Consider the following 13,981-nt stretch of genomic DNA (forward strand, 5'->3'; position numbering starts at 1 on the left):
AGCTAGATGGACCTTTGGTCTGACCCAGTAGAGCCGTTCTTATGTTTTTCATGCTTTTTAAAAGGGATCACAGTCTATGGTAGTTTACTGAGTCCATCCTTGGCTACTGCACAAAGAACACTGACTGTACAGGGGGAAAATATGGCCCATGCTGGACCACCCATCTTTTTAGCATGGAGATACTGGTGAGAAAGAAATGCATAGAGATCTCCTGGTATTTATTCCATCAGTTATATCAATACCATAGAATAAGGAGGGTATATAAGGGGTAGAAAGGCAGACGAAAACTTGGCATGGTTACATCACAATGTATAGATAGATTTCCCCCTCATTACACAGAGCTGAATTATCCTCTCTCCTTTAAGGAACATGAATTATAGTAGGCCCCATACTGTAGAAGTGACACAGCATTTGAACGCATTTCCAGTAAGTGACATTTCTTACACGGAAGGGTGACTATGGTCTAAGCTGACTGAGCACCCACCAGTCTGGACTCTATTCCTGATCCTGCCGCTGACCTGGGCAAGTAGCGTAACTGCTCTGTGCCTCAGTTTCCCCCCTCTAAAATGGGACCAATATAACTGTCCCCTCCTTTGCTAAGTGCTTTGAGATCAATGCATGAAAGGTGCTATCAGGGCAAAGTAGTAGTATTATTTCTTGGCCTTAGTTAAGTGGATGTGGGAAATTTCCCTGTCACGGCTTGTGTCTGGCAAGCAAAGGGAACACTGGTCATCGCCTCCAGGAGGTTTGCTCCAAATCTCCTTCACCAAGATGGGAGTGAAGGCAGAGGAGCAATGCCAGTCTGCTCCTCTAAAGAGGTTTTTTGCTCCCATTCACAGGCATGGCTCAGCAACCCTCAGCACAACCATCCCTCCCTTCTGCACTCAAAGATTAAAATGGGCAGAGGAACTCGGTCACCCACATGAGCAGTGGCACAGGCAGTTTTAGATCTGACCTCAGGAGGGGTGCTGGGGGCGAACAGTGCTGCCTCCTGACTCCGGCCTCGCAATGGAAAACACACGTCATGAGAGGAACAGGACATGTAAGTCTGTTTCGTGGAATCTAGGTGGAGCATGGGTTTAGAAAAGATATCCAAGTCACATAGGGAAGGGTGACAAACTCTGTGGGGTTCCCACTAGTTAATTTTCATACACCATCATTTCCCCCAGACCATCCACTGCATCCCTCCTCCCCCCCAACATTATACGGTTCAGAATGGGGTGTTACGTCGAGGGAACCAGCTGCGTCACATAATAGAACACTTTTCAGCTGACTGCTTCAGGTCCTCTAGCGTGGCCTGGGCTTTATCCTTCAGGGAATCAAGGTCCAGGTTCTGGATGCTGGTCAGCTGTCCGATAACAGAGTCCTTTTCCTCTTCCTCCTCGTTGTCTTGCTCGATCATCTTAGCCAGCTCTTTCGGGAGCTCCACGTCCCCTCCTGCTAGCTGGATCTGACTATCATCTGTTTCATTCTACAGGGTCACATCGATCAAAGAGAAGAGCATGAGTGAGTAGTTCAGAATCAGGCTCTGGGACAGAGATAAGGAAGGAGAGAACAAGTGGGAAGTGGAAGAGAATAGAAGCCCCAGTTCAGCATTGTTCTTAATCACTTACTCAGCATTAGGCATGTGCTTCAGTGCCACTGAAATCAAAGAGACTGAAACATATGCCTCCATGTTTTTCTGAGTAATGCTGGATTTCAGCACATGCTTAACTTTACTCAGGCGCTTGAGTCACCTGCTGAATCAGGATCAGATTGGGAGGATTAATATACTGACGAACCACAGGACGCCTTTGAAAGAGTTGGCACAACAGCTGGATAGGATCAGTAGCTACTGCAGAAAAAGATTCACGGAAGAAAATTGTCTGTGTATTTGAACAAAAATATCGACACTAATGAGAGCTGGGTGAATGAGACAGAGAAACTTGTGAATTAATACGTGTTCCTTCACTTTGAACATGTTTCCCCCTCTTGTGTGTTTATAGAAACAAACTCCTGATCAATCCAGTTACCTGGCACTAATGTTGGTAGAAAATGCATGTGTGCTTATCCAATAGGGACACTGAAACAATAGCAAAGGACTGATCTGACCTTTCAAAACTAAATCAACAAAGGGGCAATTTAGAATATTCACAATCAAGTCAGAGAATTTTTAAAAAGTGCTTTTTTGTTGAATTCACTTAAAGAAACTGTGATGCGCTTGAGTTATTCCATGAACAAAGAAGGAGGCTGAATTATTGTAGATTAAATTGTTCCCAGTGAATCAGTCATACAGCTCTAAGCAGATGTACCACAATAGGAATTAGCCTAAGAAAGAGCAGGTGAAATGGAGGGGGGAGACAATGCCGGTTGAAGGAAGATATTGTTACTCTACTGTCAATGAAATCAATGGGAGTTAGGTGCCTAAATACCTTTGAGGATCTAGGCTCAAGTGACTGACTTCAGTGGAGTTTCTCCTGATTTGCTATTTCTATTGAGCCAAATCCCTGGTGAAACGAGATCAGTGAGAGTGGATGCACAATGGGGCTTTGCAGACAGAGAGCGATTTTGAGCAGGAGAAGGTGAGTTGACAGTACAGCAGAATGGCTCACATGACAGACTGCCAGAAAAAAAACAGATGTACACGTAAGCCTATTACTAATTGCCACTCAAAGGGACTGCTGTCTTCCGGCCAGCCAGACAGGTGGCTGCATGGTGCAGTGGTATTGCGAGCCGCTAGGCGTTAGCAGGGGAGCGTCAGCACAGCTCCCTGGCGCAGAGCTGTAAGGAACGCATGAGAGTGTTGCACTGTGGTTTTTAAGAGGCTGCAGGTATTGCATCTAATCCACCAGCCAGGTTTAAAAAGGGGTCTGATGAATCAGTTAGAGGAACCCGTTAGCTAGAAAAATGTCATTGCTATCACACTAGGTGCATATCTGGTGGTCATCACCAGGGCAGATGGAGTTGCTGGTAGTGGTGCTGTTTTTCTATATCACGTAATGTTTAAATGTCATCAGGGAGCCAATCTGAAGAAAATCAAAGAAGTTACAAAAAGGCCCATAACTTGAAGATACATTGTCTAATTTTAACCAAAATTGGCAGCAAGCTTCTAAATACAATTGATAGCGCAACTATATACTCAAACTAGTACTGGTTGGGAAAATTTGGGAACTGTGTATCCCCAAGTGATATATTTGATGCATTTTCCTGTCCTTTTAGGCCTTTGGGTAAAGTGGAAGTCTGTAGTCACACAACACTATGAGCTCGTTTCTACCCTGTAATGCATCAAAATGTTTGTCATTATTTGTAGAGTGGACTGATATTGAGACTTTTTTCTGTCTGCTATTTTATATTTTATGATTATGGGCTATTGCCCAATGATTCCTGCACTGGCAACTGATATTAATTCAGTGTATACCATGATGATGAAATATTTTGAGGATATGTTCCACTCTCTGAGCCAAGACTGGGCCCATGTCGTGTACGATGAAGCAATCTACTGCAAAGCACAGATTATGAAATGGAGGAATCAAAAGGAATTTGACCATGGCCACCTTGATGTGGGAGGCATGCATCTGCAAAGAATTTCATGGGTGATCTAGGCAGTGTGATGTAGGAAAGTGGGTTTGAAGACATCCTTGTGGAAGCCAGCAACTATGGTGCTTCTGCCATCAGCCATACTCTAAGAGGAAGAGCATATAACTGTGGTGTTGGAATCCACAAACTTATAAATGAGGCAATGAATTGCTTGAAATGGATGGCACTTGGTGATTCCATGAACAATGGTAAGAAGATGAGGAGAGATGCATCTTGGAGAAAATTCAAACACCCATTGAAGCATTTGAGGCACACAGAGAAGACAGAGTGGAAGCACAGAATGCTGTGGCAGACTTCATGAACAGAACCCAGTCAGCTCATGGACACTTATGTTACCCAAGGAACAATCTGTTCAGATACATTTCTGTTCTGGGAGAACTATGTAATGGATTTCTCCCAACTACTGATGGATTACAGAGGAGCAAAGAGAGATGATAACAAGGCTAGGGAACTTGAGACATTTGTAGTGTGGTCACGTGAATTATGCTAGGTGGAGATGTGTAACTGTAGCAGAAGCCAGACTTCTAGAGGAGCAGAAGCCAGCTAGATATCATGCCCTAGCTTATAGCCAAGGAGCAGTATACTGGACTGCCAGACCCTTCAGTGGCATATGGCATGACATGGCCATCGAGCAATCTCTCAGCAAGGAATGTGAGAAGCATCAGCATATTTGACAAAAGATAAGGCTCTGACCAAGTATTACCTGACTGCACATTTTGAGGCAGCTGTAACAGCTATGACAAAACAAATGTGTGGAATGCAGCCTTCAGCAACAGAGCTCCACCGAGAAGCTACCACACAGTGCATGGCTGCAGATGAAACTGCTGTCCCAGATATTAGAAAAGTTGTGACTGAATGACAAATCCTTTTAGCCCAGATGACAGACAGCCACGTGTGAACATTGCAACGTCTACTGGGGCCCCACCTGAAATTGCAGAAAGTTTGTGCATGAGAAGTGAGAATGGCCTACAAGAAAGGAAGCAGTTTGTAACCAGTAGGCTGCAAAGGGGTGAGGGAAATCTCTTTGATCCCATAGACAGGTCTAATCTCAAATCATTTGGTAATCCCAACAAGGCAATCGAACAAAAGCAGCAGCAGCTAGCACAAGAGACAGCTATTGATCGTCAGATATTCCGCAAGCTGACAGTTATTGCCTAGCGCAGAGAGGTTGGTAGCCAGGGTGTGATGAAGTGTGAGCTGGCACCTGTTCCACTTTCCCTCTTCAACTTGGATGGAACTCTAAGAAAGACCCCAAAGAGCAGCACATTGTCTTGGCTGGAGAAAAATCTATCAATGGTTGAGCTACCAGCCTCCTGTGAGCCAACATTAGCTATTACTGACGTCATGAGGATTCTGCCAATGGTGTGCACAGACCCTGCCAAGTCAAAGACTTTTGGGGAGATGTCTGATGAGCAACCAACTGGGGGTGGTGGTGTCCTAGCTGTGGGGTCAAGAGTGATTGATGTGTTTTCTGTGACGTAATACATATTTAAGACAAGGGGGAAGTTGCACACAAGAGAATGGAATCAGGGTCTTCAACAGCCCAGCCGAGTGCCCTAACTGCTGGGCTAGAGAGGGCTTCTCATGCCAGGCCCCTATTTTAATATTTAATTAAAGTGGACGAGCTTCAACTGGAAAGACTGAAGGAGCTCATGGCTTGTTTCTCCTCAGGCAGCTGGAGGAGTTGAACAAGGGACTTCAGCATCCCACCTGAGCACCCAAACCACTACAGAGGGCTACTCTTGCTTGGTTTTGCCCAACTGATATTTAATTAAAGCCCAGGGGAGCTCGCTGTTCAAATTGCTTTTCATCATCAGGAAGCTGGAGGAATTGAACTAGGGTCTCCAGGTGGCTAGGAGAGCACCCTAAGCACAGAGGGCTACTTGTGGCTGCTTTGGCTCACTTAATATTTAATTAAAGTGAATCAGCTGCAACAGGAAAACCTGTGGGAGCCCAGCTTCTGAACATGTCATTGCCCAGCTGTTAGGACAGTCACTTGCGAGGTAGGAGAGCCCCATTCAAATCCCATCTCATCAAGCAGCAGGGGATTGACCCAGAGTCTCCCACAGCCTGGGTGAGTACCCAGACCACTGGCCCACTGCATGATTCTCACACTTGCTGTGGCACAATGAATAGTTAATTATGGAATTAAAGTGGAACAGCTTTGACAAGAGATGAGCTCACTTCAGAAGATCCCTTAGTTCAGTGATTAGGGCTCTCACTTGAGTGAGGGCAGCTCTCTAGTCAAATCCCTTCTGCACACCAAGCAGAGAATTAAACTGACCCAGGGTCTCCTGTATTCAGGGCACGTACCCCAACCATTGAGTTACAGCCTAAGGGTGGCTATCTCCACTCCCCCACCCCCACACCTGGTATGGTGTTAGGTGGCCTATGAGCATGGCTACCAGAGTGAGCCCCTCAGAGAAGCTATGCAGGGCCCTGCTTATTGCCTCTGGTTTGAGAATCGTACTGGGGCTTAGGCATAAGCAAGGCATCTGGTGCCTAGCAGGAGGTAGCAGTGCCCGAAACTGGGACTTGACCTCCTATGTCCCTTTTTGGAGCTGGCTTTGTGTGCCTTGGTGTGGTCTGTGTGCCCATGCTTAGCACCCCTGAATTCTGGGGCCACGCATGCTCAGTTCATGCCCCAGCTCAGCATTGCATGCCTGCTGCATCAGTGCTGTCTGTTCTGCCCTCTATAATGCTGCTGGAGTCCTCTGGAGAGTTTGCCTCATTATAAAGCCAGGTCAGGGGAAAGGGCAGCTCTAGTCACCAAATGACCCCCCCAAACTGTACCCAGATGCTATTTGGGGTCTTCATCTGGCATAGCAGGGCTCAAACCAACCTGGCTCTGCATTTGCATTTTACAGCATTTTTAAATTAAACACAGGTCATCTGCCAGGAAGGGAGCTGTATCCCAGGAGCCTCTTGACCATGACCTCAAATTTGCACCACTCATGGTCCCCAAAGCCTTCTCCTAGCATATACATTTCCAAGCCAGTCTGACTCTGCCTATGACCCATAGAGCATTTGGCATTTCATATCTGGCTCACAACAGTACCACTTTGTAGACCCAAAGGGACAGTCTAATGGTGCTCAGATTCTTGGCCATCGGATCTGTGTGTTGGTCAGCTCAGGGGCAGGCTAGTGAGATATGTTCTGTATGAACACTGCTCATTTTCCCCTTAGCTGTGTGCAAAAGAAAAATGATTTCTTCCCATCCCAAGAACAAGTGTGAAATACCAGCTGTGGTGTGTCAGTAACCTAACTGCAGGCTGTCCTGCTCCCATTATCCGCAGGATGAGCAGTTTTGAGGGCAAAGAGCAGAAACACTCAGCCATGGTCACACATCAAAGATGATCTGACAGTCCAGGAGGTAGCTCCGTCTCTGCCTGTTGATGGCTTATTAAATTAGGACTGTTACTTTGAATTCATGGCATGGACAGACCTGACCTCACCAGAGAGGTAACAGAGACCCAAGCAGTAGCTGAATCAAGTAGCCCTTGCTCAGGATATTAGGAAAATTTGAAGGTAGGTAACTGCAGTCCAGCCCATTGCTGCTTTTTCAGGGGCAGCAGCCTCTGTCTCACTGGTATCTTTGTTACAGTGTGATAAGAAAGAAGCATCTCTGCATAATGGGCACTACCCATTGTTTGCTAAGGACAAAACAAATGAGAAATTGCCAGCAACAATGGCCTCCTTCAAGCAGCACCTGAAACATGGTAATTACCGGTCACACATATGGAATCATGTACCAGCTCAGTATCTTTGTGTCCCCTGTCAATAACGGATGGGTGATGGATAGCAGGGGACAGCTCGTTCCCAAAATGATTGTGTTGGCACCTGCTCCAGAAGCCACCCTCACCTTTGTGAGTGTGGCTGTGAGAGGACCTGTGCAACAAGGAGATGCAAGTACCACAGGGAAGCTTTGGTGTGCTCTGGTGCATGCAGCTGTGGCAGGGACGAGTGCAGCAACGGCGTATTGCACACATCAGACACAGATTCGAAGGGGGAGTGGAAACATTTCAACTACCTGCAAATCATGGGGACTATTTTTGAGAGTAAATATTGCTCGAAGGGGTGCTGCATTAGCCATTCAGTGGCTCATAGTTATATGGATGGTTATGTAAGCATACATGGTTATACTTGGTTATGCACACAATATATCGGACAAGACTTTCTAAGCCCTTCTACTAAGAGTCATTACTGTTATATAAGCGGTTTACAGATATTGTCATTGTAGTCAGTGATAGTAAGACGATAATAATTACTTGAATACTGCGTGCAGTTCTGGTCACCCCATCTTAAAAAAGATATATTGGAATTGGAAAAGGTACAGAAAAGGGCAACAAAAATATTAGGGGTATGGAACAGCTTCCGTATGAGGCGAGATTAATAACATTGGGACTTTTCAGTTTGGAAAAGAGACAACTAAGGGGGGATATGATTGATATAAAATCAAGACTGGTGTGGAGAAAGTAAAAAAGGAAGAGCCAGGGGTCACCAAACACAAGAGCCGGGGTCACCAAATGAAGTTAATAGGAAGCAGGTTTAGAACAAACAAAGGGAAGTATTTCTTCACACAACACACAGTCAACCTGTGGAACTCTTTGCCACAGGATGTTGTGAAGACCAAGAATATAATAGAGTTCAAAAAAGAATTAGATAAGTTCATGGAGGACAGCTCCATCAATGGCTATTAGCTGGGATGGGCAGGGAGGGTGTCCCTAACCTCTTTTTGCCAGAAGCTGGAAATGGGTGACAGGAGATGGATCACTTGGTGATTACCTGTTCTGTTCATCCCCTCTGAAGCACCTGGCATTGGCCACAGTTGGAAGACAGGCTACTGGGCTAGACGGACCTTTGGTTTGACCCAGTTTGGCCGTTCTTATGTTCTTATAGTTGTACCATGAGTGCTTTAGACTCACGTCTCCAGCTGAGCAGATAACCATATTTTATAATTAAGGTTAGGGGTCTTATTATCTGCATAGCTTCAGAAAAATAAGACAGAAACATGTTTCTCAGATTAGTCCATTCTACAAATAATGACAAATATTTTGATATATTACATGATACAAACATACTGTCCTGCAGCTACAGATTTTTGCTTTAACCGGGGGGGGGGGGGGGAAGATGGCAAAATGATCAAATATATCACCTGTACTATTTTGAGTAAGTGGTTGCATTATCAATTGTATTTCAAAACTTTCTGCCAATTTTGGTTAAAATTAGACAATGTTTCTCTGAGTTATGGCCCTTTTTGTGAGTTTCTGTTTTTTTCCAGATCGGATGCCTGATAACATTTAAATATAAAGTGATATAGGAAAAAAACCCTGCATCACCACTAGCATCTCCATCCACCCTGGTGATGAGCGCCAGACATGTGCCTAGCCTGTGATAGCAAAGACATTTTTCTAGCTGATGGGTTACCCCTTAGTGCCCCAAATGGGTCTGAGCTAGTAGACTGGTAGGTAGACTAGGGAAGAAGCAGGGCAATCAATTGCAGCAGAAAGGCCTGTGGCTAGAGGAACACTGAGTGAGAGAGGATGTGACTAGAAGTGCACAGTCTTGCCTCAGGGGAAGTATTACCTTCCTGGGAAACTGACTAGAGCAGAGTGGTTCTTAGGGATGCAAACCTTGACTTTGCTGTAAATAGGACACAATGAGCCAGGCCAAGGGCTGTTCCCCTCTCTGAGCTCATGCTTCCCCAAGAGCGTGGGGGTGGTGTGGGGCAGGAATCCTACCTCCTGTACCCCCATCCTGGTGCCTAGCTGGTAGCCTGCCTGGAGACAAGCTGCTGGAAAGAACGCCCTTGAGGAACCATGGGCTGGGATCCAGAGAGTTCCCCTGAATGCAGGGCTGCTGACAAGGCGACAGAGCTGAGCGCGCCTCGCTCTTTACCTTGGGGAGCCGGTACTTGTCTCTAAAGTGGGTCCGGAGCGTGGCTCTCTCTGCTTTGCGCTGGGTGAACTGGGCATCCCTTTCCATCCTGGAAACAACATTAGAAAACAAAGGCTGTCAGCCTGCTCCCGCTCTGCTCACTAGGCCAGGTCCTGTGAGGAGATGTCCAATACAGGTCATTAATACCCATTCCCTGAGCTCCCGCATGCACTGAATGGAAGTCCTGATCTGACATGGACAGGTCTTAATTCACCAGATGGGGCTCGAAGGCTGCTTTCCAACTGGCATCCGGGAAAGGCTTTCCCCACCTGAGCCTCTCTCCTACAGCCACACACATAGGAATACAGCAGCATCGGGGGAACGAGTTTATTGCCAGTTTCTATTGCAAACGCCTGCCTGGGCATTATACAGAATATAATCAGCACATAACACATGGTGAAAAAAAAACCCTCCAGTGTTTATAGTCAAGAACAAATACATCGATGAAACCCCCCCCCGGGGTTTGCAGCTATTTTGGGCCGTCTCTCAGCTCAGGATCCCCCCAACTTTAGTTTATTTAATGGTCAGCCAACTGGAGGCTAGAAAGCCAGCTGGAAATGGACACAACCTTCTCTTCAGCCTACTTGATTATTTGTTTCTTCAAGTCAATTACCTTTTCACCTGAATTTCATCGCCACAGAAATCAGTCACTGCATGAGCCCAGTGTGAGATGCAAAGGGGTGCAGCAAACGGGCCTGGACAAATTCCGTGACCAGATTAAAGCCCTTTCAGGCAGGTGGCATTAAGGGAGGCTCTTTCTCCAGGCTTGTCTTTGTCAGGTTTGAAGGCTCTGCGTGTGCGGAGGAAGCCTGGATGCAATCTGGCCCAGATTGTGCTAGTTCACACAGAGCGCTCCGCGCCTTCAACGCGGACAGACGTTCGCCACCCTCCGCCCCAAAAAGCAGGAACCGGAGACACCAAACCAAACTTCGAGGGAGAGCCATAAAAAACACCTGTAGTGACATGTGGCCCAGGAGGAGACGCCAAACCCATCTCGCCGATGCGAAAGCGGATTAAGAGATTATGGGCTCCATTAAAACGGCATCACTAAATTCCCCGCCTTCCACAACCATCCGAACGTGGTAAGTGCAATGCCGCCTTCCGCCTGCGTTTCCTTTGGGTGTAAGCCCACCAACCAAAGACCCCCCCCAGCAGTTTCCTAAACTGCAGCTCAGCTTCTGCGCCGGCTCTGCTGCGAGTTTAGGAGCAGGAAAACTCGCGGGTTGACGGGGCGCTGAAGTCAGCTGCAGCCCCGCCGCACGCTCTGCCTCGGGGTGCGCCGGGCTTCGGGCTAGAACAATTCGCCTAGTTCAGCGGCTGCCCGCCCGGCGGTTTGCTGGGTTAGGTGAGTGCCTGGGCGGGTTAGGCAATGAAAGTCGGGGCGGAGCCGCTGGGGAATTTCCCGGACACCGCACTCTCCACCGCACCCCCCGGCTTGCAGCTCCCCGTGGGGCAGTCCCGATTCGCTGGCCGGGAGCCCCTCGCTGCATTGAGCAAAAGCCCGAATGCCCCTGACATTTTTTGGAAGGGGGGGGGGGTCATGAATCTCATGGCCAAGTTTAACGGGGGGGGTTTTCACCTGGGCCCGAACGGAAAGCCCGTCTGGGGAGCAGAGGAGGTGGCTGAGGGGCTCCCACGGTCCGAGGCATCTGGCCACGGGGGAGATGAGCTGGCCAGACGGCTTAGCATGAGCCCCCCAGGCGCGCTCCGGGAGCCCAGCGCACTTACTTTTCCTCCAGTAGCTGCTTCTGGTATTCTTCATACTCCTCCCGCGTCATCCCCTGGGCTTCGGCCGGGGATTTCTCGCCATCGCCCTTCTCCTCGCCGCCCAGCCCCCCGGTGAGGTTCTTCAGCTGGCCGCCCACCATGGACTTCACCATGAACGCCATAGCGGGGCTCGGCTGAACGAGCAGCAGGTGTGGCTGGAGCGCTCTGCCCCCGCTAGGCTCCCGGCGCCCGGCTCAGACCAGCCCCGCTCCGCCTCCCATGGACCAGCGGCTCCGCTCTGCCGGCAGGTTTACGGGTCGCCACCCGAGCCGATGGACAGCTCCGAGCTCCGCCTTGCTCAGCCGCGCGGCCAGCGCCTCTCCGGGATGCACGCGACGGGGCTCAGGGACCAGGTTCAGCACCACGACGCGTGGACAGCTCCAGCCGGGCGGGGTTGCGTGTGTGCCAGAGAGGGGCGAGGGCTCCCCCCCTTCTATAGGGGAACGTGCCCCCAGCAGTGCTGAGCTAGTCTGAGCTCCACTTGCAGCCTCCCCGAGCTTTACTCTGCCCCCTCGCTCCCCCTCCCACCCCACCCACCACGCCCCTTTGGAAAGGAGGATTAACTTGTTTACTGGTGTGACGCCAGCAGACCACATGGCTCCAGCCCCAGTCTCCTGCCTACAGCCCTCACCCTCGCTCCGTGCAGCTAAAACACGGGGCGGATGACAGCGAATTAACATTGCCAGGCTTTTCTCACACCCTGGCTGCAGCGTGTGCATGCCTGAGAGACGGAGATGTATGAACGGTCTGCAGCCTCCCTATGGGAGAACAGTGGCCAAAAGAAATCATCAGCCAAAATTAAAATCCAGCCTGGTGATCACTGTAAGAGCGATACAATCTGCCCCTCACCGCCTTTAAAGGGTGAGTATTGGCGCTGAGTAGCTTGCCTGCCCCGCCAGAGTGCTAAACATGCAGCAGCAGAAAGCCAATGTTGTTTTTAATGGGCTGCAGGTCTCAATTGCACCGTGATCCTGGTGGTGGTGGTGGTGGGGTGACTGACCAAGCCTCATCCCATCCAAGCCCTGCCACTCCAAGCGGGGGGGTGGGATGGGAGCAGAGCAGTGGGGCTTTGGCTTTGACCCCAGGGCCCATCAAGTCTAATGACAAGCCCTGGTGACCCTGTTAAAATGGGTCACGACTAGCGACCCACTCTGGGGTCCTGACGCACAGTTTGAGACCCGCTGTTTTAATCTGCTAGATTAAAACCCAATAAATAAAAAAAGCTCTAGTGAGCCTGAGAAGGGGTTTTGCTGTGGTGGAGATTACTGATGCTTGGGACACTCGTGTGTCATCAGCGATTGCTCCCAGTGCTTTAGCTGGGAGCAGAGTCCCAGCTCGGCCTTCCTTGGGGAAGCTTGCTAGACAGTGAGAGGAAGATATTTATCGAGGGAAATGCTATGAGACGTGTGCAAGATAATGCCAGAGTTTAACCCTCCTCTTTGATTTGCTGTTTGGAAAGAAGGGTTGGGGGGGGCTTGCAAAAATCAAGCCGTCTCAACAAGCCAGCCAAATCTTCCAGTCGCTGTTGCTTCGATGGAGACAAGGCAACTTTCACGATGAATCAGTGACTTCCAAGACAATGTGGTTTCCAGACAGCAGCTTCAGCACCATAATGAATTTAATCACCCAAACCACACGTTATCCCATGAACCCCAACACATAAACACGGTACAATGGCTCCTTTACTTTAGCTACAATCCCAATGTAAAATGGTGAAAAAAAATGTAATTGACATAGACAGTGGAGCCTTGCCCCAAATCTATCAAATTCAGAATAACATATGCTCCAGTCAGTTCATTGAAGGACACAGCCCACGTTATTTGCAGGAATAATGAAAGTCCCTCTCTTTTTTTCCCCCCTGACAGTGGGTTTTTCCTGATCTGGACTTTCCCCTTTAAAAAAAAAAATTCCTTGATGTCCCCATCTGCCCTCTCTGCAGTGAGCAACAACAAGGAAAGCCCTTTCAAATGCATTCAGAGAGAGCTCAGAGCTACAGTTAAAGAAACCTTCCTCAAAACATCATTCCACAGGTACAGGGAGGAAAAGCACAGCTGCAGTCAACGGGAGTCTTTCCACTGACTCCAGGGAGTTTTGGATCGGGCCTATATAAGAGAGTGATGCTTTAACTAAATGTAAAAAAAAGCATTGGAAATCGTATAAGGCTTCATTAAAGTGCTCGCTTAAGTCAGGAGGAGGCATAAGGGGGAAGATCTTTGGTTTCACTCTATAATTCTTTCCTCCCCTTTCAAGTTCATGAACAATAATGTTATTCTGACCCCCTCGATTGAATCTTCTACCTACTGCAGTATCACAGACTTGGGGGGGGGGGGGGCTTTGCAACTAATGATGATCCAAAACAAACAAACAAACAAAAACCCCATCTAACTACCAGCTGGCATCATTGTGTTTAACATACATTCTTTGCTCTCTCTTTCTCTCCCAAAACTATGTAAGAATTGTTTCATTTTCAATAATGAAATCCCCATTTGTGGCAAATCATTTAGATTCCTGAATTTAAAGACAATCTCTGGAGATTAAAATGACTGAACAGCTGTGACTCCACAGAACATAATGAAGCGGGAGGGGAAGTGCCTATGCCCCCAGTATAGCTACAAGCAAAACTTTCTCTGGTAAAAATCAAGATTTTTTTTGCTTGAATAATAATCTGGGATTTGAAGGTCATTCATTAACTGTCAGGCAA

The 13,981-nt window shown here is 48.1% G+C and overlaps 1 protein-coding gene across 1 annotated transcript; it reads right to left on the reverse strand.

Moving 5' to 3' along the window:
- Window positions 1–205: 205 nt before the first annotated feature.
- CPLX3 (complexin 3) lies at window positions 206–11,780 on the reverse strand. Its single transcript, XM_039492254.1, has 3 exons — window positions 11,242–11,780; window positions 9,475–9,562; window positions 206–1,471 (listed from the first exon to the last, which is right to left on the reverse strand). The coding sequence occupies exons 1-3, from the start codon at window positions 11,400–11,402 to the stop codon at window positions 1,247–1,249; spliced, it is 474 nt and encodes a 157-aa protein (XP_039348188.1). The 5' UTR covers window positions 11,403–11,780; the 3' UTR covers window positions 206–1,246.
- Window positions 11,781–13,981: the final 2,201 nt, after the last annotated feature.

This window comes from Mauremys reevesii, linkage group 10, assembly GCF_016161935.1.
Source record: "Mauremys reevesii isolate NIE-2019 linkage group 10, ASM1616193v1, whole genome shotgun sequence".
Lineage (NCBI taxonomy): Eukaryota > Metazoa > Chordata > Testudines > Geoemydidae > Mauremys > Mauremys reevesii.